Source organism: Chamaea fasciata, unplaced genomic scaffold (assembly GCF_029207755.1).
Source record: "Chamaea fasciata isolate MVZ Bird 193981 ecotype frontalis unplaced genomic scaffold, bChaFas1.0.hap1 SCAF_1, whole genome shotgun sequence".
NCBI lineage: Eukaryota > Metazoa > Chordata > Aves > Passeriformes > Sylviidae > Chamaea > Chamaea fasciata.
In genome coordinates this window covers 142,856,297-142,883,027 of record NW_027094086.1, presented here as the reverse complement: position 1 = coordinate 142,883,027, position 26,731 = coordinate 142,856,297, and the positions used below count along the sequence as shown (strand labels likewise).

General features: G+C 43.0%; 1 protein-coding gene across 1 annotated transcript in view; it reads right to left on the bottom strand.

The window, feature by feature from the left end:
- Window positions 1-7,120: 7,120 nt before the first annotated feature.
- Window positions 7,121-26,731, bottom strand: part of ADARB2 (adenosine deaminase RNA specific B2 (inactive)) — a 305,396-nt gene continuing 285,785 nt past the window's right edge. The window contains exons 8-10 of the mRNA XM_066200443.1: window positions 17,839-18,020; window positions 12,164-12,342; window positions 7,121-10,513 (exon numbers count right to left, since the gene is read on the bottom strand). Coding sequence (XP_066056540.1) covers window positions 10,337-10,513; window positions 12,164-12,342; window positions 17,839-18,020 — 538 coding nt within the window. The 3' untranslated portion in view covers window positions 7,121-10,336. The remainder of the gene's footprint in view (window positions 10,514-12,163; window positions 12,343-17,838; window positions 18,021-26,731) is intronic.

Genomic DNA, 26,731 nt, shown 5'->3' with positions numbered 1-26,731 from the left:
GTAGCTATCACATAACATAACACAATATGACAAATCAATTGGTCTTACAGGCAAATATTCCCCAATGTATTTTTAAATGTTTTATCTTAAACCCTTTCTGGCTTGCTGCCATTCTTTTTTTTTTTTTTTTTTTTTTTTTTTCCCCAGGTCGATTTGTATTGAAAGGAAGCACTTTAGTGCTTTAGCTCAGGAAACTGAGGCCAGCAGTTCAAATGATCCAATGTGCTCTTGCCACCAGGCTGAGTCAGACATTGTGCTCCTCATAGGTTTTTGTCTGAAAGTGCTGTAAAACCAGGATTCCTCAGCCTTCCCAGGCAATTGATTCCTCAGGGCAATTAAAGAAATTATGATACTTGAGCTGATTAGGAGCATTGCACACCATCTGTAGCTCACCAGGGCAGAGCCTTTCTCCTCACCAGGTTTCCACACTGGTAGTTCAGGAAGGCTTATGGAGCAGGAAGGTGTTTTCCCAAAGGGTGCATGGCCTGTCAGAGGCACTTCTCACCTGCAGGACTTTGCTGTGGCCACCTTGGCACCCTGTGCCTCAGTTTCCTATCAGGAAGGGACCAGCATCTGTACTGTTCACTGCTCTGGTAAGGACAGGGGAGACACTGGATGTACTACAGCTGAAATGGGTCTACTGGGAACCGTAAACATGTGTGTTATTCCAGTGTTATTTGTAAGTGCTTTTCACTTATGTGTGTTTATAGAGAGGCGCAGGTGGGTGGTCTGAGAGTAGACAGAAGGGGCAAGGGGACCTTGCAGTGTCCCCTTGTGTCACCATCACTGCACAGAGTGCTCCCTCCGCCTGCCTTCCTTTTAGCCCCCTCCACCATGTTGTCTACTCTGAAAGCATATCCCAGGATCAAAGAGAAACAAAAAGGTACCAGGTGCTCAGCTGGATCAACTTTCCTGCTCTGCACCACTGGGGACCTGCATGGACTCCAGTGTCAGGGATTTGGGGAAAATACATTTTTCAGAGGGAGTCCTGGCTTAAATGGAAGTAAAACTATTGCTTAAACATCAGGACTTGCAGTCTCGTATCCCCTTTTCTGGGCCAGGAGTCACTGCCCAGATGAGGGGTCACTGAGCACCAATGCCCTAATTCAGCACACAGAATAGAGTACTCAGGCAAAAGTATATAAGTATATAAACATATATGTAAATGTGTATGTATGTATAGGTATATATGCACATATAAACATACATACATGCCAAAGCTATCAGCCCTTGGGCAGCAGAAGCTCCTTGGATACAATGAGGGATTTTCCCTTTGGAAAGCAGACCAAAGGCCAGCCTTTCCAAGCTGGAGGCAGCTGGTTTGTTTGTTCACTTTCCTGGGCAGCTCCTGCCATTTCCCTGGCACAGGCTGCTGCTGCCAATGCTTAGGGAGAAGGATGAGAACCACTGAAGGGCTCTAGTCTGTTAATTTATATTAATGAATATAAATTAATGCGGTTTTCTTTTCTCTGGCTTGCAGATATTAAAGGCCACTATGACTCACAAGCACGATCTATCTTATCACCGGTGGCAATAACATGTTAATCACCTCTGATGGAGGGTGAGGAGCTGGCACTCAGGGCTGGGGGAGGGCAGAGGACCCTGCACAGTTCTACAGCTGCTGCAGGCATGAGACAGGCAGCATTTGGCAGCACAAGTAATTTCCACACCCAGCATCCCTGCAGCAACCTGTTCCTGTGTGCCTTAGGACCCCTCTAGCAGTAAAAAAGTCAGGTTAGGGGGTGGAAAGTGTCAAACTATGCAACCACTAATAAGAGTATTAGTTGAACTATTGCAAACCTCCCTGTAAAAAGTGCAGAGAACTGCTTTGTTTAAGATGTATTTTTAGCTTGGTTTACTGTTTCTCCATGTGTTGTTGTACATTTATCTATATTAGCAGCAGGCACTTGGCAGTGCTAGCAGGGGAACACAAAAGCACCTGACCTCTGTGGCACCACGGCTCTGAAAACAGTTGATTTGGGACATCATTGTGCATCTTTCTGCCAGGTAAATTTGTAATGAGAGTTGGCAAGGAGAAAGACTCGGCAGCAAAAACTGAGCATGTTTACAGAAAATTAAGTTGATCTTATGGACCTGGTCCCGGGGCAGAGGTGCTGCACTGCTGTGATGGGGGGGGAACCACTCTAAATTTTCCTTTCTGTCTTCCCAGGAAAGTTTGTCTAATCTTACCTGCAGTGGCTGCATAAAGCTTTTTTTCCTATGAAAACTGTGGGAAGAATGACAAAGAAGGGGAGAAATTAGCAGCAGGACTAAAGTCTGGCACTCCCTGGCCAATCCCATAACCACTAAAACGCTTCACCAGTTTAATGTCATTTCACAGGGTAATCTTCAGGCAGCCTTGTCTGGAGGCAGTCGCAGGCTGATTCGGCGCCCAGTGGTGCAAATCATTGAGTTGCTCTGTGAAAGCACAAGGAGAGGGAGTGATGAAATATTTTCATGTACCTTTTTCCTGTGACCTTAACCCCCAATTCCCTTCATAAACTGAATACTGCTCAGTTGCACTACTCTAAGTCCTTTGAAATCCTTTGCATTTAATTGTCAGATGAACAATCCCACAGTGTAGTGAGCCAAAATGTATTTTCTGCATTTCACTGACATTTTTGGGATAGAGTTGTCTCCACATCCCTCGAGTGAAAAAGGAGTTATTTTCACAATGATTCAGTCTTCGCTTTTGCCACAGTTCTTCAAGACCAGTAGATGATGAGACAAATAGATGTACAATTTAGCTACCTCTGATCTCTGCTTCACCTCTTAAGTAACTGCAAAAGAAGATAAAAGAATATTTTAGGAAAGCTCCACACAGAAAACAGAGTGGAACTTATACAGCAAATGTTCTAAATAATGAGAAGGTTCTTCAAATGTATTTTTCCTTGTTAGAGGGTCAAAGAGGTACTGGGTCAGATAAAAAAAGTATACCTGGGAAATGCTGAGCCACCTCAAGAAAACTCTAATGCAAAGGCTCAGATGGCAATGATGTATGATTTTGGTTTTCCAGTGTGTACAGTAGTGTCAGGGCTAGGAACGAAGATTTGGCACAAAACCAGGATTCACATGGGCCTAATACTCTTAGCTCTCAGGTTGAAACATGAATTTGGTATTTACCTCTCTCTTGTTGCCACTAAGTTGTGCCTTTCAATGTTTTCAATGGCAGCAAAGTTATGTTAAGAATAAACTCCTTCACCAAACCTCTAAATAGGTACAGTATATGTTCATTTAGTCAGACACTAAAATTTATGGCTGGAATAGCTTTTTTCCAGAATTTGAAAATGTTCACATCAATGCTAAAAACAGGTCAGTCTGTTGCATATACATCTATATATATGTGTGTGTATATATATATATATATATATATGTGTGTGTGTGTGTGTGTGTGTGTGTGTGTGTATGTGTATATATATATATATATATATATATATATGTACTGTATCCTTTTCTTAACACCTGATAGCATTAATGTTCAAAAGATATCTTTCTGTGGCAAGGAATAGTCACTGTTTTTTTATAATGGAGAAACAGGAGGTCCCGTGGCTTGCAGATCCTTTGACTGGAGTCAGCTGCCCATGCAGGGACCTCTTGATGCAGGAGCCTGGATCCCCCTTCCATCCGTGGGGGGTGATACAGTCTTACATGTGGCCAGAGTGTAATGAGCCTCATGAAGAGGTATCAGGTCTAAGGGTTGACCTGCAACTTCTCAGAGTGGCTTAATAATAGCAAGACCACTTCTCTGGACATGCTTTGTAAAAGAAAAGGTTTAAATAATGACAAAAATAACAAAGCGTATCAAACAAAAGAAATGTAAGTGGAACACAGTGTAGAGAACACTGTTACACTGGCTAAGGCAGTCCAAAAAAGCCCTGAACAGTTCTGCGCAGTACTTTTAAGTACTGAATGGTCCAGGTGGACCTTTTGGCACCTTGCCCAATGAAATTGGCAATAAGTTTTGAGGTACAGGTCCAGGCATGACACCGGTATCTCTGTTTGGCACCTGGACAACTACTGGGCAAAGAGCATTGACGTTTCTGGGTCCTTTACCTTATTAGAATAGCAAGGGGTGAGTCTTGAACCTTTACATGTATGGAAACGCCTGCTCGGGAGTGGGAGTGCATTCCTACAGGGGAGAGGCCAGAACCTTGAGAAGGAAAGCTCTCCTTCTCCTTGACACAGTTTTAAGTGGAACAAATCATTTTATGGAGACACCTTTCTCATTGCAGGGAATTTAGGAAATGGATTCAAGCTAAACACCTATCCTCCGGGTGGATGAAGTGGTTAAGGTGAAAATGATCCTGGAACAAAGGAGGTTTTTCCTGTGCTGTGAACTGTTGCCTGAAGGGAAAATGCTCCCTCCTCTGGGGGTCTTCACATGTTCATCTCTTCCTCACTTCTGAGGGTAAAATCTAGACAAGAACCTAAGTCTGCTCTGTTCCCTGATGAGCATCCCCAAACTTGATAAACTATGTTATCAAGTCTTTTTTGTTCTCTCTCATGCCAAAAGGTTATTAAATTGGAAACACAAATAATTTAGCTTTTTCTGTGAAATTGTGAAATGACATATACATGAGACACATCCTCTGGACACAAGTGCCTAATTTTCTTGGGGTTACAATTCTTGCCTGTCCCTTTTGCCAGCAGCCTGAGGGGTTTATCAGTTGATGATCTCCCACAGAAACATGAGATTTAGGAGCAAGTCCCACTGTTCTATGTCATGGTCAGGATTTTAGAAGCCTCTGATGTCAAAGGGATGCTGTTGTTATTTCTGGAGATCCTTTACCACTGAGAGCAGAACATAAACAAAGCATTTGCTTTAGAAAAAAAAACAAGTCACTTTAGAACCCACAGTAGAAATGTGTTGTCTTATAGATCTAAGAGTTAGCACTCTTAAGTGAGTAAACCCCCATGAATTTCCTTGTTAAAATAAAAAGAAATAAAAAAAATTAGTAGCAAATTAGGTTTTTTTTTTTTTTCTGATATGCCAAAAAATATGGGTTATATTGTGCTATGGAAGGTAGGGCTGGGTGTAGTTGGGCTGGTGATGCTGGAAGGAACTGCACCTACAGCACTTCCTTCACGATGTGTCCAACACAGCCTGTGCTAACACCTGAGCATGAATTTGAGGTTGTAAGAGATGGAGGGCACCAGTTAGTCTGTCAGAAGAGCAGGTCAAACCTGACAACTTGTACCATTCTTCACATCCTTATTTCTCTTTGTGGGAAGTATTTTTTGGTAACACTGTGTGTAAAGGAAGGAGCTGTCTCCTCTTGGCTTGGATCATTTAACAGCATTATAGGCTGTAAAGGCACCTGTTCAGGGCTGGAGGAGAGTGAACAGGACCTTTCCCTTTCTGTGCCAGAACAAGGCTTTGATGGTCTGGTGGAAGTAATTTTGTATTGCAAAGGAAGTTGATAAAATAGAACATAAACTTCTCTAATAGAGGATTTAATTACCAGGAGAGACAGGTTGAATAAAGCATTTGAGCAGAACTATTTCATTGCTGAAAAGGCAATAATTATTAATCCCCCTTTTCCAAGGCCGTGTCATTTATTCAGGAGGCCTTGGAGTAGTAAGAAACTATGCGTCTATATGTGTGCATTTGCTTGTATGTCTTTGAGTTGTTTGGTTTTTTGTTTGTTTGTTTGCATCCAAGCAGACTGTCACCGTCCTTTAAAAATCTCAGATTTTCTCCGACTTTACTCAGATTTCCAGCTGAACCGGTCTATCCACATGATCAAGCTGAAGGCAGCCAAACTAATCAGGTCTCAGGGCTGGGCAATAGGCACAATGGTAATGAATCAAAAAGCTTTAAAAGCTCTTAGCTGTTTCATTCTTCAGCACACGAGCGTGGCTATCAAGATCTAACTGTAGCAGAAGGACTTATTTTATTTCAGAAACAGGCACTTCTGTGAAGCCCTCTATTAGTCAATGTAGCAGCTTGTTCATGTTTTATTCTGTTGTTTTTCCAATTTACAGTTGAAAAAGAAATAACTGTGCCCGGTGATGCTGGGGTGTACACTGTAAAGTTTTAAATGAAGTTCAGGTATTTACCCTTTAAACTTAATGAGATTAAACATGGAATCCATCCCTACAGTTTGGCCTAATAACTGATTTGTAGTTTGTGTCGTGGTGTGTGCCATGGTCAAGCAAAAGTTACTGCTCAAGGCAGAAGTCCACTATGGCTGTGATGGAATTGGGTCAGCTCACAGTAACTTATTTTCCACACAAGCAACTTCACCTTGCCAATGCTCTCTTCACCCAGCTTCTTTTTATCCTGCCCCAATACCTAATGACATAGATCCGAGCTGAGGAAATGAAACCGCAGCAAAGTCTTAGCTTGAAAATAAAGGTACGCATAGCCCCTGCTGGGGAAGAAAACCCATGGGATGGTCTGTGAGGGTCTGGCACTGACTTCTTCAACATGAGCAAGCACAGATCTGTGGGGCCAGTGAGCTGATGGGGCTCCCTGTGAGCTGTCAGGCTCCACTTCCACTTCTTGGAACCAAATCTTCACAGGGAGATGGACAGGGAAATATCTTTCTTAAAAAATTTTGCTGTTGGTGTATTCATATTTTCACAGTGGCTGCTGAAAAGCTTTGGATATTTTGGTAACACCAGTGATCTCTATCAGGACTGGCAAAGGGAAATCATCTCGAAGTTAAACATTTGTGGGGATAGCGTTGTTTGGGCTCGGTGTGAGTTTAATCTGCTGTGGCTGAATACTGATTGTTCAAAGCAAGAACAATCCAAAGCCACTCCATCAATGAAGCAGAAATCTGCAGAGATGTTCTGACCTTTTGTGTATCACTTCAGTTTTCTTAAGCAGCTTTGGGCAGCAAGTCTCATGCAGTGCGGGTTTGAAAAAATGTATTAATTTTTATTAAGAAAGATCTTTGAGAGTAACCTGGAAAGACCAAATTAGAGTTGAATCCAGTTCACTCTTTTTCCAGGAAAATACTGTGTCTCTCTATGTCTTCATCTGCATGAGCAGGCACATCCCTCTCTCAACCACAAATGTGTGGTTCCCACAATGCATCACATCCAAACTGAGCAAGAAGATATCTGTAGACCTACAGCAGGTGTGTGTAAAAATACATACAACTCTGGAGCTCATTTTGATTGCTAAGTCACAGTGAAAAATGGTCAATAAACAGCAAAAGAACAATTTTACTTGGTATTTTATTCACTTAACAGAAACATTCACTTATCAGGTATCACTGAAGTGCAATTTACAGAACTTAGCAGCAAATTCACATATGTAAATTCAGATTTATTTTCTTTTGTCGTCTTTTTTGTTTCTTTCCTTTTTTACAAATATTACAAATGTACATCCATTAGTACAGTATTGCCATTCACTCATGCATGTTATGTACAGAATCTTCACTAAAGAATTACTACTGAGCAATTTTTCCTTTGCTTCAGGAAATGCTGTGAGTAGGTCATGTGTGCTTCTGGGATGGGGTCCCATCAACACTGTCGTTGCACATAATGAGAAGAAGTAGATATTTAAGGTCATATTCAACCCTAGTGCCAGCAGGTGCAACTCCATTGAGAGATCAGCTGATGCCCAGTTGCAGTGGGGACTCAGTTTCGTCCCCAGTACTAAACTCATCCTGGCAGCTGAATCCAGGGTTGCATTTACGTATTTCTTGCAACAAAAGATCATTCAATCCTGCCACACTTTTTTCTACGTCCTTAAAAATACCCAGGCACGGTGCTTTGTTGTCACAGTAGCTGCAACACCAGCCCGGTGGAACTATTATGCATTATTTGGGTTGACATCATGCCATGGCTGGAGGAGGATGGGTGAGGGCAGGGAGATGTACGCAAGAGCCATTGAGGTCTTGTGTGCTAGACAAGGAGTAGCTTGGAGAGGAAACACAGAGGACATGCTCCCCCCTGCCCTGTGGATCTCTGCATGAGAAACCTTGTCTTCCTCTCTGGCTGCCCTGTGGTTTCTCTCCCTTGGTGGGAGCAACCAGAGCCCCTGTGGCCACCACTGCCAGTGTCCCCTGCAGTCTGTCCCATCCCTCCAGCCGTGGGCTGGCCCCGCCCCTTTGGCACATCTGCTTCCCAAATCACACTGGAGGTATGCAGTGACAGCTGTGTTAGAGGACAGGACCATGTGCAGGTACCTGGAAGCTCCAGAAGGTGCCAAAAGTATTCAAATGTTAATCAGAAGAGCTGTCAAAGTGGTCAAAGTATTGACAAAGTTGTTACCACAAAGTGTTTCCATTATTGAAAAGTCTTGGGTTTTTGGTTGCCTTTTTTTTTTTTTTTTTTTTTTTTTTTTTTAAGCTATTTCTATTCTAAGGATACTTTTTAAAATATTTTTGGTAGTTAATATGGAATGTATTATTTTGTTGAAAAGGTTTCTGGAAGGGGAGAGCTTTGTTTTATCTAATTTAAAAATTCTAGTTTATCACAATTGTTTTTATACAAGACACTATAGATACATCTTGTAGTTTATAATCTAAAAATAAAATCTCATCAAAATACTGTAGCTATTCTATTGTGGGCATCAATAAACAATGTATTTACTGTATATGGCTCTCCAAACATGATAAACCCTATACAAAGAGCATCTATCTTTATTGATAGGAACAGTTTCCCGTGTAAAGGAAATTACATGGAAAAATATGAGCCTTGCGTTGTTTGAAAAGTAACTCAGCTTGACAGTTCTGAGAAAATACCAAGACAATTATCACAAATCAGTAGCAGCATGTTATATACAGATTTAAAGAGAATCACAGGAATAAAAAGAAAACAGTAGTTACATACCCGCAAATCCTGTCATCTAAAAACCCAGAAACTTAGAGAAATGTACAGGGTGTTTGAAGGTTGGCTTTGCAGTGGGACTACCAAAGCTCAGTTCTCCCATGACTATATCTTCTGCATTCTGATGAAGTTTGGGATGGTTCAAAGATGAGATTGTATCAGACCCAGCTCAGTTATGAAGAAAATATTTAAATGTTGGGTGATACTTGTCTCCTAAGTGAAAAAACCCATCTGCTTTTCAGGCTGCAGATGAATATGAGGAATAATAATACTTGGCATTTACACAGAGCTAGAACCTGAAAGCTCATGCATTGAGTAAGACCCAAACCTGTGGTTGCATCTGCTGTGCTTATGTCAATTGGAGAGGTTAAACTCACTGAAAGAGTGACAAAATCTTTTTTACATGGTAGCATATGATCAGAGCATTTTGATCCTGACAAGTTCCTTAGATGTGAAGCATTTATTATCCCCATTAGACAGGTGGAGAAACTGCGGCAGGGAAGAGCCAAGTATCAAATGTGCTCTGTTGTTTGGGGATGTCTTACTTGTGGGTACCCAACCCGGTGATTGTTCAGATGCATGGAGCATCCTGAGCTCACATACACTTCATTCAGAGCTGTGGGTCATCAGAGGATTGGAGATCTGAGGCTCTGGCTGCAGTCTGCCTAACTTTAGGTAGCTTCCTGGATGTCCAGAGCCAGGAGCATGGTCACACTGGTCCTCACTGGCAGCCCCTGCAGAGCTGTGCACCTCCACCAGCAGCACAGGGGTGAACTGCCCCCTTGACAAGGATCTGCATCCTGGCTGGTGTCCGAAAGGCATGTGAGATGAACTGGGCCCAGACAAGTAAAATTTGCAGCATTCAAATTGTGACTAGAGTTGAAGATTTCTTGTGAAGTGGTTTGTCCAAGGTTTCAGATGGACTAAGTGTAAAAACCAAGGGCCTCCTGATGCCTGGCTTTGTGCTCAGATCCAGCAGTGGGAAAATCAGATTAAAAATGCTGCATTTCTTTGAGATCCAAATTTTTTGTCACAGATTTAGGCAGTTTACAGGATGATTTTTGCATAGAGGTTAGGAACCTTTTTTGGTGGATGATTATGGATGCTCTGAGACCTGCTGTCATGCTGTGTGCCTGGGGTACTTCCATTTCTGCTCACTATTTTCCATTATTCAGTGATGAATTTTGCACTGATTGTGTGAGGGAAAATAAAGGTCTATTTTGGATCAGACAGGTGGCCCACTAACACCTCAAATCAGTAATAATCAACGGCAATAAACAATAAAAAGCAGAACCTTGGTGGGGGTGGCATTATAATTTGGGCAGGTACATTCTTGGGAAGGGATCATGAAAAAGCAGTTTTCTAAAGTTGAGTTCAGTGCATCAGACACATTTCTACTAATGCATTTCCAATATAGGATTAAAAGCAAATATTCCCATGGAGGTTGCTACTAAATCTCAGACTGCTTCAATTCTCTCTGCTCATACGTCCTGCCTCGCCTTCTCTCCAGTTGGTGTCATCCAGTCGTGTAGAAAAGGTGTAGAGTGATTTACACAGTTAGTAGGAACTGATCTTGCTCTGGAGGTTTCTTCACCCAGGTGCCCAGGCCAGCTTTCTGAAATGCTTTAAACAGCTGCTGCTTAACAGACTGGTACGTCTGAGCCACCAGCTTTGCCTCGCTGTACACTGATGGCATCTCTCCATGGCTTGGTACTCGTGTGCTCAGCTGCAGAACAAAAATCAGGGAAGGGGAAAAAAATAATAAAAAACCCAACCTATGAGCCAAAAGAAACAGGAGGCTTCAGTAGCTGTATAATCTTCCTGTCTACATTTCATAAGCAATCACTGTGCTTTGTGTGTTTGCTTTTGGTTTAACAACCAGAAAACCAGGGAAGCAATAAATGCTGGTTTTGAGCCATTGTGGGGAGGAAAGGGGTGAAGAGCTCTGCCTTGGAGTGGGCATAGGCAGTAGCAAGTGTTGGTGTGTTCTACAAAGGCAGAATGCTACTTCTCGGTTAAGATGATTTTTATGGACAAAACCGAAAAAAAATCCTTTCTGGAGATTTTTAAAGTATGTACTCCTTTAAAGAAAGTTTAGCCTGGGAAGGGCAGCAGCTCAGTGCTTCCAAGTAGTGCCCAGACAAGGAAGAAGGAGGATTGCCTTCCACACTCTCCCATTTCCTGTCTGTAGTCTGTTATTGCTCAGAATGCTGTGAAATATGTCCAGGACAGGCAGAAATCAGGCATCAATCAGGGTTTGTGCTGGTGTGGGAAATCTGAGTGTTCTGTTGGAACACTGGAGCCACCCATGAGAAGCTCCTCAAGCAATGTCACAGGCCCTGTACCCCTGGAAGGACATGCAGGAGGAGCACCCTTTGCTCTGCAGAAGGACTAAACAAACTCCTCCGACCTCCCCAAGTCTCTACCGTGCCAAACCTGTAGGGAAAGGCACCCTCAAGGCAAGCTGGATGAGCAAACAGCTCTTTTCCTTGTGTCTACACAGGAGAGATGCTGAGAGGCAGATTAAAGGAGAAGGTGAACATGCAGCCTGCAATGAGCTGTTCCTGACTGTGTGTGCCAGCACTCCATGGCTGGAACTGTACTGATCCAGTCAGCAAGGCAGGGTGACATTGCCAGCCTGGGTGTCAGTGGGCCACAAGCTGGCCTGGCAGCAGTGTCTTCTCTCAGGCTGACTCTTTGTTCCATTTGTTACCCAAAGGTAGAGTGATGACATTATCAAATCCCTCATTTTGTCAAGGGCAAAGTGCCCTGCTCAGCCACAAGTTACTGTCTCTTGCTCACTGCAACCTCATCTCTGATGTGAGCCAGAAGCACTGCAGCTCTCCCAGCCATAGTTCCAGCCATGGCCCCAGTTTTGTTCCTGTGAGGACCCCTCCATTCTGGGGGTGGCAGGAGTGCTTCTTGCCTCTCTTCCTACCTGCTGTGCAGGAAATAGGCTGGGACCTGTGTCACCACGCTGTGACCAAGCCCTGGGCACAAAGCCCAGTTGGCCTCTTCTGCTCCCCACAAGGCTCAGGGTTGCTGCCAGGACAGACCATGCCACTGCCTGGAATGGGATGAGTCCCACCAGCCTCCTTCCCATGTGGCATCCTGCAGTGCAGAACAATCCCTTTGGCCTTGAGCTCAAACCTGCCCACACTGCAGCCTCCTTTGCCTTCACTAATGACTTTGTTGGTGGAACTGTCTCCAGACTTCCCTCCCCACCATCAACCCTCTGTCTTGTTCGTTTCCACTCATCTCCCGATAGGAAAGAGTTTTTGGGGCTTAATAAAATAACTTTTTTCTTGTCTTCCCCTTCCCTCTCTGCCCCTGGACCACAGGACAGCTGTGGGTGCCCCCCGTGCCCCAGGCGTACCTTTCCGTGCAGCCGTGCCCAGCGGGTGAAGAACATGTGCTTGCAGAGGCGCGAGGGGCCGCCGCAGCTGCGCTTGCCCGTGGTGGCGTTGAGCACCTCCAGCTCCGCGCTCCCCGTCACCCAGTTCACGCTGAAGCCAGGGGATTTCCCGGGCTGCCGAGTGCCAGCCTGGCTCACCCCTGCAGGAGAGGGACACCAGTAAGCTCCAGTGCTCACTCGGAGGCTGCTCCTGTTGTTGTGGCACAGGAGAGACCCTCAGTGAACCGCTGGCATCGCGCACTGCACGGTGTCACCACTGGTTAAATCTTACCAGACCAAGTACCTTGGAGAGACACAACTTAGCAATTCCTATAGATTTTTTCCACCTTGCAGGCAAACATTCTGATACAGCATAACATGTGGCTAGAGTGTTATGAGCCCCGTGTAAATGTATCAGATCCCTGAGGGTGTCTTGCACTTCCAGAATGGCTTAAATAAATTAGCAAGACTGCTCTTCAGGTGGGTTTTGTAAAAGTAGAAGGTTTAATAAATGAAAAATAAGAAACGTTACAGAAACAAAAGAAAAAGCCAAGCTCAGGTGACCAAGAAGATTCTGACACCTTGCTAAGACACCCTAAAAAGTCCTTGAGTTCCTTTGTGCTGTTCCTTTGTACTAGATAGTCTAGGTGGGCCACCTGGCATCCTGCCCAATGAAATTGGCAACAGGGTTTGGGGTACATTTCCAAAACCCAATCAGTGCTCCTGTGTTGGCACTGAGCCAATAAAAATGAAAAGGGCACAGAACTTTCTAGTTTGGTTTTCTTATATGTTTAGGTAAGTTGAAACTTTTTCCCTTATATAGAAACACCTGCTCGGTGTGGGAAATGCATTCCAACAACCTTTCATTAGCCTAAGGAAAGCCTTTGGATTGGAGTGTGAGCTGTTGACAGCAGAGTGATGGTTGCTAGTGAAATCTTTCACAAAGGCTTTAATGGGATAACAGGTTTTTAAAAGGAGCTAAGCAGTACAGTGCTTTGGCCATGAGCTCTTTCAGGTGAGCTTCCCACAGTCTAGCATATTTATCTGCTGTTAACTCCTGGGGCCTTTGCTGCGAGGGGATGGCTAGACCCCAGGGGATAAGAAAATACAAAACAATACACTTCATCATCACAGAGAGATTATTAAATCCAAGTTAATAATGACCTTGTAGACATCACAGACCCACACAGAACACTCTCGGTTCCCACCTTGTGTCTGCCTGCGATATTCCAACCCTGTACTGGAGCACCAATTTCTTCAACAGCTAGTTAGTGTCCTAATGGACATATTTGGGACATCTTTGACTGGAATGCATCATATGTAATTTATACAGCTGCAATAAGAATGTTTACAGTCACCTCGGATGACTGCATGACCTCAGTGTCATTCACATGGCCAAGTCTGGACATCCGAGCCACATACTGAGCCAATGCCTTGCTAGGTTAGATCTCCCTTGGCTCTCAATGCAGACCAGGGCTGCAAGGTCAGGTGTGGGTGTGTACATGAGTTATTTTTAATCAGGTGACTTTCCATCTCTTTTTAACTATTTATTGTAGCTCAACCTTTCCATGATTCCTGTTGCTTTTTCATTTCTTGTACCTGAAATGGGGGAAAGATTATTCTTTGCAAGAAAATAAGAGGAATAAAGAAAGTGGCTGGCTTATTTTCCAGCAGAGTACAAATGCAAACAAGTGAGCTCTGCCTTGCCCTGCTCATTAGTGCTTTTGCAGCAGAGAATCAACACTGGGAGCTTCCAAGGCTGGAAAACAGAGTGACCTGAAGCAGTTTGAATATTTTTGAAAACATGGACCTTGGATAATGTGTCTGGATCCAGTTGTTGTGTCCCTCTCTGCTAATTTGCTGCGTGGGTCACTAGCCTGCAGACCTGGACAGCAAAAGCCAGTGTGGTGAGCAGCAGGTGGGGATTGTGCTGGTGGGCAGGAGCTGCCTGGCACAGCCACCCCAGCACAGGCCAGTGCCAGGACTGAGTCTGTGTTTCCAAATGGCAGCTCCTGCCTGCAGCAGCTCCAGCGACAGCTCATGGTGTGCACTGCTTTCATTGCTGCTGGGTGGAGGGCAGCAGAGAAAGGTCCTTTGCATTTTCTGCTGAGAGGGTTTTAAAGAACTTTTGCAGACAGCAAGAAGCACTGATATGGGCTGTTCAGAGAGAAGGAGATTAAAGAAATGAGATCAAAGCCCCTCCTTTCCAAAGTGCCCTTCTTGCCCAGGATCTCATTTTCAAAACAGATGCACGTCATGAGCATCTGCTGGTCTGAGGCAGAATGGGAGGAGATGGGAGCTGGGGGGAATGCTGCATCCATCATTTAATATTTTGAGCTTGGAAAGCTCCTGAGAGACACCTTGGGAGAAGTGGAGGGCTATGCAGGGTCTGTCTGGCCAGGATGCTCTCTCTGCAGGCAGCTGCTGCATCCTGCCTGGAGCCTCTCAGCATCATGAGAAGCAATGCCACTAAGGGACATGTCCCCTCTCTCCCCTGTCCTCTCTGCCCTGGGAGGGAGCTGCTAGAGCCAAATGGAACTTAGCATGCACAGAGAGAGAAAGGTGGCCATTGAAGGGAAAAAATTATATGGCAAACTCGCTTTGTATTGGTGACAAAGCTGGAACTGCAGAAATCATCTCAGTCACTGGGACTGAACTCGCTACCATGTGTAGAAGAGAATTACAGCTAAGTCATAACCTCACCCAGGATTTGTAAACACTGTATTAATACCTCTTTCAATTTTTTTTTCCCCCCAGAGATAACAGATCAGTCTGCATCTAAAACTCCGGTTCACCTAGGCAACAGGATTTAAACTGAGAGCTTGAAAATCAGATAGCTCTGCAGTGCTGCTGGAGCGTCTCTACACAGAACAAGATGCAACCAGATCAAAATCAGCTGTTTGACATTATGCACCACTCTCTGTCAAGATAGCACCCAAAAGCTTAGAGGATTTGAGTGCTAAAAAGCATGATAGCAAACACCCTGCCATGCAAAGTTGCCACGGGACACTAAATAAATGAAAATGTTGTGAAATCCCTGACTAGAGGAAGAGAAGGAACGGCTGCACAGAGGGGAGAGCAGGCTGTGGGTGCCCATCAGATGGGGGCTGTGAGAGTAGCCCAGGCTGGTCCCAGTACCTGGAAACCCCTCTGGGCTCTTTTGGCTCTTATGCTTTCTCTTTCCAGCTATCATATATAACACATGTATTTAGGTAAATAGAAGATATTTTCACATCATTTTCTGAATGCAAAAGAAGAGGTTTTAAAGAAAAACAACAACATGAGAGTCATAACAGACAAATGTAGAGCATGGATATGTTCTCTGATTGTTGATATTTTTATTGTTTTAAAAAATTTCTTCCGTGTTTTTCTTTTGACAATTAGTTGTTTTGATTTTTTTAGAAAGTAACACTCAAATAATCTAGGTTACTATCTCTCCTCTGCGTAAAACATCCTTCTTAAAATCCACGCAACAAAGAGTACAACAAAAGACAGTAGGATTTGAAAAAAAAAAAAAAAGAAATATCTTTGCACAAATTATATGAATTTGGGTACTGTGGGATGTGAACTGAAATCTGTCCTCTCTCTCCTCTCTGTCCCAGCAAAACCTCATAACCAATCAGGATACCCTTTAAAACAGCCTCAGTCTTAAGAGAACAGGATATAAAAAAGGCATTTCTACTAAAAATTATACCCAGGAGTAATCTCAGTGGAAGAGTAGAGTTCCATCTGGGACTGGTAGAAAACTGAATAGAAAACCACACTGATTATTTTTCAGTGGAGCCAAGGAGTTAATCTCACTATACCTCATCACACACCATGACTCTCCTCTCCACTGGAATGTTTGTACTGCTACGATCAAGTGGCAAAATAATTGACACCCTTGTAATTTAAGGACTCCTGCAGTCCTGATGTCCAAGACAAGTGTGGGAGGCGGAGTTGCCTGGCTGAGATTGTGTAGGTCTGGTCTCTAATGCATTTGGAGAGGCCTTTTCTAGGCGCCCATCTCCTTAGTCACTGGATATGCTGCTGGCAGGTTTTCCCAGGAAAAAGAATTGCAGTATAAGCCTCAGCAATGTGAGTTTTAATCAGCATTGCCTCCCCAGGACTTGTGGGGGGAGGGAAGATTACAAATAATGGCATTAGAGACAAAAACAATGCAGAGGGAGAGAGAGATAGATTCCTCCCACTGCTTCTCCTGGGCTGAGGAAAACCCACAGACACAACCCAAAACCGAAGCAAATGCTTTTCCAAACAGAAACCTCTGGGAAAGAGGAAGACAGCACTGAAACATGCAGATATTTTAAGCGACACAAGGCCCCCTCTGATGCATTTCTTATTCCCTTGAAATCTCTGGCAACAGCTCTTGGACATTCATACGTGCACACTCTGGCCAAGTACGACCCATTGCTTTTACTCTGCGAGACCAACGCAGCAAAGCAATAGCTGTTCTCTAGTGAAAACTCTTACAAAATCTATTTTTGTGTTTTCAATGCTTCAACAGTTGAAGTGGGTTTCCCTATACATCCTGCAGATACAGGGAAATTGTGTGTGCCTTTGATCTTAATGTATGGGTGCATTCACAGTATGCTAGGGCTGGCAGAGGATGAGATCTGCTTTGCCAGTGGGGGACGCAGTGGCCTTGGCAGCCAGGGCTGTGTTGTCAAAATAACAGCCAGATTTGGGAAAGGGGAGGTATTTCCTGGCCTACTGAGAGTTCTTTCCTCCCTACCACAATGCCATGTGGGAAGGAAGAGGGGGCTTGAGCCTGCCCATGCTGGACCAGGCAGGAGGGACAGTGGGGACATAAACTAGAGAGAGAGTGTGGATCAAAGCTTCCTGCTCACTTGCACTGCAGTCTTTGGTGAGCTGCACTGAAGAGTTAAAAAATGGAGATAAGCTGATCAGAAAAGGATAAGCCTTTTGACCTGTTCACCTTACAAACACGTACATGCACATTACACTTGCCAGATGTACTAAACCACACAGAACCTGAGAATTTCCCCAGTGGCTAAACTATCACTTCCACCTCAGCCAAACAAATTTTGTCACAAGTACATATAAAAAAAAAAAAAAAGTCCATGAAATAGATAAGATATGAACCAGTACTCTTCTGACTAAAGAACTCAGAGGACTTTGAAAGGCTATGGGCTACTTCACTAAAGTGTTCTGACCTCCCAGCTCTGTGACACTGACATCATATTGAGGTCTCAGGGAATCCTCCCAAAGAACAACTATTAAAGATTAAAATAGGGATCTAAGCCAGTGCAGAACTGGTGTCCCTTAGCATTCACATGCTTCATGAGGACTTGAAGACAGTTAAACCTAAAATTTACTGGAAGTTTCCTCCTGGTGTTTAGAAATGTTTTACTTAGTCATACTTCTTTTTTCCCTCTGATTGTTCAGTGTACAGTGGTTGTTTTCCTAGTCAGCTTGTAGCCACTAATGATCCTTTTTTGTGCCTGCTGCTAATGAAAGAGGAACTGGATTTAAACACATTGGTTTCTTCATTCTACAAATTCATATTCTTCAGGAAAAAAAAAAAAAAAGGTGTGAGTTAACAGTCTACTTACAAACAAAAAGCATTCCTGTTGGTAAGCAGCATGACTAGAGATGGGAGGGGGGATTATTTGTCTTGCAGGCAGGTGTTTGCTTACCACTGAGAAGCAGCTGATTGCGCCGGTACGAGGCTGGCAGCTGACCAATGTCTTCTATCCTATGGCTCATGACCCGGGACAGGTGGCCAGTGTGGTACAGGCTTCCCACAATGATGCTGTGCAAGTACATGGGTTCGATGAAGGAGCTGAGGAGAGCGCCTTGGAGCCCAAGGATGTTCCACCTGAAAAAAAATTCGGCAGCAATAAGACACATGGCTGGAGGAATGGCCATACTGGAGCTACCCTGGGAGAATCAGCAAAATTCCAGCACATGGGTTAGAGGGATGAGGAATTAAACTATTCCAGTCCCTGTCCTATGATACATAAAGCACTGTTGGGTCATTATACAGACATGGGCTGATTACCCCTTCAGGAGGTTTTGAGATTACTGTGGTGCTGTTCACTTAATGGATGTATTTTCCATCTTGTATTGCTGCAAACACAGGCCTCTTATCAAGAAGCATTTTGTGTTTGATGGATGTTAATTTAGCATGTCTCTAGCAGAATTTAATTTTTTTTCCCTGCATCTATAGTGTTTCACTTGCAATGGTAGAGCTAGAATGAGAGCTTTTGTTATTCTACCTTTATTAGCTGCTTGTCAAAAATAAGTACCATCCCCATGTCATACAGCCGAGCTAACACATGACTTAGGTGGCCAAAATTCCCCCAAAATCTTTGAATGTCTTACAGGCTGACATTTCTTTGCACAAATGACCATGAAAATATGAAGACATCCATGAGAATTAAATCCTGGTCCTGAATAGGAAAAAGAAGAGAAGATATAGGCTTTAAAGAAATTTATTTGTAATTGATAGTTTGACCTTTTCTGAAGTGTTCAGAGTGACAGATACATCTCACCCTGTTGCTGCCTTAAAGGTGCAGCAGAGAGATGGTAGAAACCTTGGGACCTTCCAGCTGGTAATGACTGAGATCTCCGTGCTACCGGTGGTGGAGTTGCCAGAACAGTTCTGCATATCAGTAGCCTATGAATTTTTACATCAAGCTAGGCACCAATATGACAGCATGCTTGCCTCTACATTCTTCAGGGGACAGCTAATTGGTTAATGAGTGGAAAAATTAAAGAGGCGAAAGAAGTCATGATGCAGTTATCTTCTTGGCAAACCTATTTAGCTCAGCTCATCTAAGAAGTTGTTTCCCACCACACAAATGCTAACAGGCTCTCTTACACTTGGATAACATTTTTACGTAAGTTGAACACTGTCAATCTGTCTGAATAGTTTTGAGTTCAGGAGTTCAAACTGAAAATGCTTCAGAAAATGTGGTTTGGAGAGCATATTTTAGCTCATTAAAAACACCGGCAACATTTGGAACTCGGTAGCTGACTGAAGGAAAGGGTATGACGTGTCTGCTATACAAGGCATCATCCAGTGGCTGCCATGCTAAATAATGTGTTTAAAGCAGAATTTCCATCAGCAGCAAGCATTATGGTGCTAATTTCTTACATCATTGTTCTTTTCATTAATTAACATTTCTCAACCGTTAGTGCAATTATTGCAGTGCCTCCGTACTGTATGTCTCTTTTCATGATTAATAAGGAGTCATTATATTTCCCTTTCCTGAAGCAGTCAATTAACACGGAATACTTTCCATTAATTACCGAATGTTTAAAACCAGCATGCTGTACCTGGAGAGCAATCTGCTCTAGGAACCTGTGACACCAATTGCTTTAAAAAGTTCTCTTTAAATTTTATTCCAAAAACACAAGCAATTTAGCTGGCTGTATTAATTTGCCTCCGAAGCAGGGCTGTGAATGAGAAACATCTTTTAATCTCATGCAAGAAAAGGCAGCCATCTGGCTGCTGAGGATTTCAGAGTCAGACTCTCCCTGTCTCCCTCTGTAAATGCAGGCCATTAAAGTAATGTGTTCATCTACATAAAACTCAAATGAAATATAAAAGGTAATATTTATATACAAACAATTTAGTCCCACAATTTAAACAGTCATTGGTTTTATGAAACATTTACTTTAGTCGATCAGATTTGCATAACTTCATTTGGGGAAAAAAAAGTGTGGTCATTTCTGCAAATAACATCACTTTTAAAGGAAAGAACTAGCTGCCTCTTTGAGTAAATAACTTATCATGATGCAAAATTAATAATGCAAGCTTAAGAACACAGAGCTGAATTCAGCTGACAGTACTATGCCTTCAACCAGCATCTAAGGTAAGCAAAAAAATTACAGATATCTTTGTGCAGATAGAAACTTGTAAGACATCAGTGCTGTTTTCAGAATTTAAAATTTCCTTTAAAAAGCCTTACATATTTGATTGAAGGAGAGAAGAAAAGCAGCTAAACAGAAAACAACATATGTTCAAAAATATTGGGATTTCACCAATATGCACATCACAAGAAATCATCTGAATTTTATTAACCAAAATAAGGAATTGTGTTCAGATCATAAATTACAAGGTAATAATGATGGTTTAATTTAAATTCATTACAAGGAACCTGCCTTTCCTTTAGAGGTATTTCTCTACCTAATTCTGGACATATTCATCCTAGTGTGAAAAGGGATTCTAATGTCAATGGAATTAGATTATTGGAAATCACAATATAAGTGTGATCAGCTCACCCCCTCTGTATTGAAAGCATTCCCTAAAAATGAATTAATCCTTGCAGTGCACTGGTAAGGTATAAAGTCCCATTTTTGCACCCTAGGGAATCAGGGCAGAAAAGGGAGTAAGATCTGCTGAAGTCTGTAAGAGTTTTTGGCTTCTGGATGCAATTGTTGTCCCTTGAGAGAACCCTGTTTTCCCATTCCAGAAGAAGGCACAGGAAGGTATAGGGGTGAGGAAGCTTCTCTATCACCCATTGTGGGTTTTGACCCCAGGGTTTGACTCCAAGACAAATTGGACAGAGCAACCAGACTGAAAAAAAACACCACGGGAGAAGAAACCTATCAAAGAATGTGGGCACAACAGCAAGTCCTGCCTGATGTGTAGAATGTGGTGCCAAAAGAGACTGTCCCAGAACCAGACAGTCCTAAGGTAGCAAGGACTGAGAAATCAGGAGAGGTGCTGACAGTAAGAAGGCAATATTTGGGGACCACTTGCTGGTTCCCCATGTGGTGTGAAAAGAGACGAGGGTGATGGCACTGCCACGTGTACAGTGGCTCTGTGGCTCAGCACCGGTTTAGCAGCACCCAGTCAGAGAAATGGGATGAAGGAGCAAAGAAGAGCTTTGCTTTGAAGACAATTGTTTCTCTCTAGGAAAGGAGGGGTCCTGTACTGAGCTGGCCAAAACAGCACTGCTGCTGTTGTCCTTCAGAGCACAGGAAAAGCACATTAATGTCGGGGAAATTTTTCAGTTTCTCATTCTGCTGCTGCTCTGTGGATGAAAAGCCCTACCTTGGAGGGCAGCCAGTTCAGTATTGTGCAGAAACAATTGATTTTACAGACAAATATTTGGGGAAAGGTCTTTTTTATCCTGTGTATTGTTTATCCCTTGACCAACACACATGGTTAATGTACAGACTTGGTCCTTTGATACATGAACATATATGGAATTATTTGTAGGTAGATGGTAGGGAAAGATCCATTTGAGCAACAGTGAAGCTATCAATAAGGGTGTTAATTCTGAAGAAGCTATTTCTCTGTAGCCTAATTTAGGTCCATGAAAGTAGCTGTGTTTCCATCTGTAACAAAGGGCTCTCTTCAAATGTGGCTTTTCAAAATAAAATTATTATTCAAAGCAATGCAGTGTTACATTTTGGCTTCTCAATATATCAAAGTGACTTTTCTCGCTATGAGGAAATACGCTGGATCATTCTGAATTTTCCTAATTGTGCAAGATTTTAAGGGCTGTTTTCAAGGACACGCATCTCTCTAATAACTCATATGCTATGCGCTCTGTAATAACCCTTCCAATAAAGTGAAAATCAACCCACTGCTCCCTTAGTCACAGATCTTATTTAAAAATCCCCAAATCTTCAGCAGGCAGGATAAATAAAACAGAATGTCTTCCCTTTTCCCTCAAATAAGGGAGCTTTCGGAGCTTTAAATGGAAGGAAAGTATACCCTTCCTTTTGTTCAAACAGCAGATATTACTGCACTGTTTACAAAGACAAAATCCTGCGTCCAGTTTTCAATATAGATAATCCTTAAACAAATATATTTTTGCCTGTTTGTCAATCACAGAACTGCTGGTGACGAGCTGGGAGGCATCCCAGAGCAGGCAGCCTTTCTTTAATTAAATGCCCTGCTCCCCCAGTTCTGGACAAGGAGCAGGCAGGGCATGGCCCCCCCTGCAGAGCCCCCCAGTTCCCAAATCCTGACAGCTTGGGACCACAGCAAGGTGTGCAGGGAAATGTGTCCCCACATCACAACCACACCACAGCCTCCACATGCTGGAGCATCACCTCACCACACGAGATGTCTATGATCCCCTCTTTGGGCCAACAGAAAAAGGGGTGATGAGAATACTGAGGAAGGGGTTTGGAGGCAAATCCATGGGGATGTAGAGGGCTGCAGCTCAGCTCCTGCCCATTGCTGAGATGTGATGTGACAGCTGGAGCCCTTTGCTGGTGTTTCCAGCATTGATGTGGACATGGTTACAACTGAAGGCCATCATTTGAACCCCTTTGTAACTGAGATGAGGAGAAATTTGCCTGATGCTTCAAAACATCTCAGGGAACTGTGTCCAGCTGCCATGGATGCTCAGAGACTGAAGAAAGACCTTTGGAAACCTTGCCCATTAAAAAGCACTGCTGATGGATTTCAAATCTTATTTTGATAAGGCTTTTTGTAAAAGACTTTTTTTAATTTTTTTTTTTTTTTATTAAGAGCATTAAGTCTTATCCACTTGGTGTGTTGTTAACCTCCTGTACCACAGTTTCTATTACCAATATTTCCAGCTATGCTTCACACAACATAAATTGTTATTCAGGGTGGCATGTGCTCAGCAGGACACCTGCAGTGTTCCTATTTATACGACCATTTAGCTATTATTGGTTTGGAAACTGGAACCAGTGCATTAGTTTTTGATCTGTATTGTAACAGTGGGTGGTTTATGTGTGTTTTCTGGAACACACCTTGTGGTGAAAGATTGAAATTGAACTCTCAGTCACACAGAAAGGGGTTAAGAGAGAGAATTACAAACCGTGTGCACAAATCATCTCTAATTGAAGATCTAGCTGTGTTAATTGATTTTCATTTGCATTAATATGTAGCCTTTGAAGTAGCTTTTCTTAAGAGTTACCTTGTCAGGCTCAGCCTTCTGTTAACAATGGCTCTGGTCGACAGGCTAACACTAAAATAGATCTAAGAATGCCAATTTCTAACACTGACTTTTAGTCTTGCATTTTTATATGCTACATTTAAATACAGCTTAATGTGCTCAACTCATAAAATGCTACTTCAGACTCCCACTGCTAAATCCTGAAAAAGTGCCTTGAGGCTACACTACCTTGTAATACTCTGAACATATTCTCAATAAAGATTCTTTCCTATTCTCTAGCTTGTGGGCCCAAATAATCCACAAACCTTAGCCATAGGACATGGCTGGACTGCTCATGATGTAATGCAAAGTTTGGAGGTCCTTTGTTACCGTTTATGTTGTTCCGTAGGTGAGCTAATTTAGATATTCAAGGTCTTTTTTTACTTCTGGGCTGAATGTCATTTTTTTTGGTGAAGTTTGAGGAAGTAGATGACCATTTACCTGGTGGCAAGAAAATACACAGACTTTTAAAGGTGACCTTTTGAGAAGTGGTAGTAAGAAAACAATTTTAAGGCCAGAGCTTATAAAACAAACACTGAATTCTGGCTTTTATGTGCTGTTTAAAGACAGTGTTTATGAGGATTGCTCCCTGCAAATGCTGCACAATGCAAAGTACATTCCTCAGCCTGCATCCTGCAAGGGGACTCTGAAAGAGGACAAGTGCATCTGCTCATCCATTTATGAATAAGTTTATCCAATCTTTGTGTGTGTAGATGCAAATTTCCTGCACAGAAGGCTGGCCTCTCTACAAAGTAACTACATGAGGTCGATATCTAACATGCTCTGCCCTGGCCAGAGTGTGAGGTGTCCCGTCCCCTGGCCAAGGTCTATGAAGGAAGAGGGTTTGGGGAAGAGCAGTGCAATGCACAACTCTCTCCTGGGACACCCAGATAACAATTAATTTTTGGAGTAAAGCCTACCGTTGAATACTTGCACCAAGATCCTCAAAACATCTTGCACACATTAAGGTGAGGTGGTGACAGGGGACCTGGGGACACCTGCTCGTGCCATGGGTCTGCTGTGCTTTGGGGAGCCGTGGTGGCCTCCTCCCTGTGCTCCCAGCACCACTGGGAGCCACTCTCTGCCAGACCACTGGCAATGGCACCAAACCTGTCTGTGCAGCTGCACAGGGCAGAACACCCTGCTATTTCAGAAGGGTTGACACTGGGAGAAATAATTTCTCTAGTTTTCTGCATGGAAGAAGAAGGAACCCAGGTGCTGGTGATGACATAAGTAAACTTGATGAGCTCAGAGCATGGAACAGGAAACTTTAATCAAAAGGGAGGTGTGTCTGCTGCTAAATCTGAGTTATGGTGGCCCTAGAGGATGAGCCATGAAGGAAGGAGACTGGCCTGAAGCTCAGACTTCCTGTCCTTCCATGAGTCAGAGGACAAAGTGTGTCAAAGGGAAGGTGGTTTCTCTCCTCTGTGACAGACTCTGAATTTCCCTTATAAGTCTGTCCAGAGGGGTAATGGACTTAAGAGAAGTGCGTAGATCTTTGATATTTTGCCCAGACTTTGGTATTTCTTCTGCTGTAGGAATAAGTAGAGACATTTGGAAATGCCGATTTTAAATACGCAACCATGTGAATTGTTACCTGCCAATCTGTTACCAAAATCACATGTACACACTGTGTGCTGTGCGAAGCCAGCAGGGAGGAGATGCTCAGTGCTGGGCTGGCTTTGTGCACCTGGAGACCATGTCACCAAAGAGGACACAGAGAGCCAGTGTCCCTGAGGCCCTGGGGGCACCAAGGGGATGCTGCAAATCCCACCCCTGCAGCTGGCACATATCAGCTGAACACGTATCAGTCCTGAACACTTCTGAGGGTCAGAGACAGAATGTAGTGCTGAGCCTCCCTAACGTTTGGTTACTGTGTTTAGATCCTCAAAGAAGAGCTAAGCTCTAGAGATATCCTTGTTTCCTTTCCCCCTAACTCTGTGTGTTTGTGGGTGTGTGTGCATGCCTGCGTGTGCATATGACAATTTTCCTTCAAACATTTGTCTGCTCCCAAACAGCGTCTGCAGAGACTTCCATTAGCAGCAGCATTAACCTTGCACTGACCTTGTAATAAGCAAGGTATGAGCTAGTCTTGTGTCCAGCCTTAGTGTGAGACAGGGAGATGAAAAGAGGTTTAATTTGGCCCATTGTATGAATTTTGCTGTCACAAAAAGCTGAAATTCCCTTGGGGCTGTAAAGTCTCTGTCGACATAAAGGTTTTAATATAGGTTATGATTAACATCAAGAAAACATTAAATGACATAAATTTTTCCCCAGACAGATGATTATTTTCAAAACTATTTTTCTCATGTTATTGCTGCTTTTTTGCAACTGTATACAATGTATGTTACAGATGAGAATGAAGGTCAAAAGGCGTTAGTGTAATTAATGAACTAGGGCTAAAAAATGTGATTTAATCCTGAATCCTATGGCACTGAGAGCCTGAAGTCACTCCAGCTGCACTGTGAGGCTCACAGGAATCATGTGTGTAAAAGCTGATGCTCTCTTAGGGTGGTTTATTTGGGGATTCACAGACTCCGAACTTTAAATTTACACATATAAATGCATAGGTTTTAAAGCCAGAAGGAACAGCCAAGATCTAGTGTGACCTTCTTTATAATGAAGCTGCAGAATTCCACCTCATAAGTCCCTGCCTGAGCCAAATAAAATGACTATTCACACCAGAAGAGCTTGTGCTTTAATTCAGTGAAGGAACAGGTATGATGCCAGGGTGTTTATCCTGAAATCTCAACAAAGCCACAGAGCCCAGATAATGCATACCAAGCATCAAATTCTCTCAAACTTGTGGTGATAGTAATAAAAATGGCTAAATGTCTTTGAATAACAAATAAATCTGATTAAACCACTCTCTGCTTATAGCTTTCCTGTGAGCAAGAAAGAACATAAATCGTTAGATACATGATTTATAGAATATTATTTGCTTTTCTCAGTAAGTCTGTGCATTCTTGGGTCTTTGATATTCTGATAGCAATGTCCTTTGCAAATAATGCAAAATGATGTATATTTTAGCAGCTACTGCCTAGATTCTCAAGAGGAAACATTCTCTAATAGCACAGTGCTCCTGAGGGACTTTTACAAGCAATAAAATCCAAAGCATACAAGCAAGATTTTTTTTTTTTGTCAAATCTTGCTTATACAAATGTGAATTTCAGCTTCCGAGATCTCTTTTCTTCTCACTGCTTGACAAGCCCAGATAATGTGCAACTAGATTCCTGCATCCTGCAGACATTTAAAGAGTCAGCTACCTATGTGGTAGGGCAAATATTTGCAGTCTGGAAGGAGGCACAGACACCATGCACCAATCTCTCTAGTGGGGTGGGAGGGGGAAAGGGACCTCATAGAGAAATCTCTTTTTCCACAGAACTCTCTTCCTGCCTCTGCTCTCCATGACCAGAGGGGAAGAAGGCAGAAAACAGTCCTACATGTGCTGAAACAAAGGACAGGTGAAGAAACCTTTGATTTCTCTCCCTTACATGTGAGGATAATAATGATAAAAAATTCTTGTAGATGGTATTTAATGCAGTGAATTGAAATTTGGGAGAAACTATAATGCAAATTTTCTCAGCCTCTTTTTTAACTGCACCCTACTGGGGAGAGTAAACATATGCTGTTGAAAGCGGGGAATAATGATTGCTGG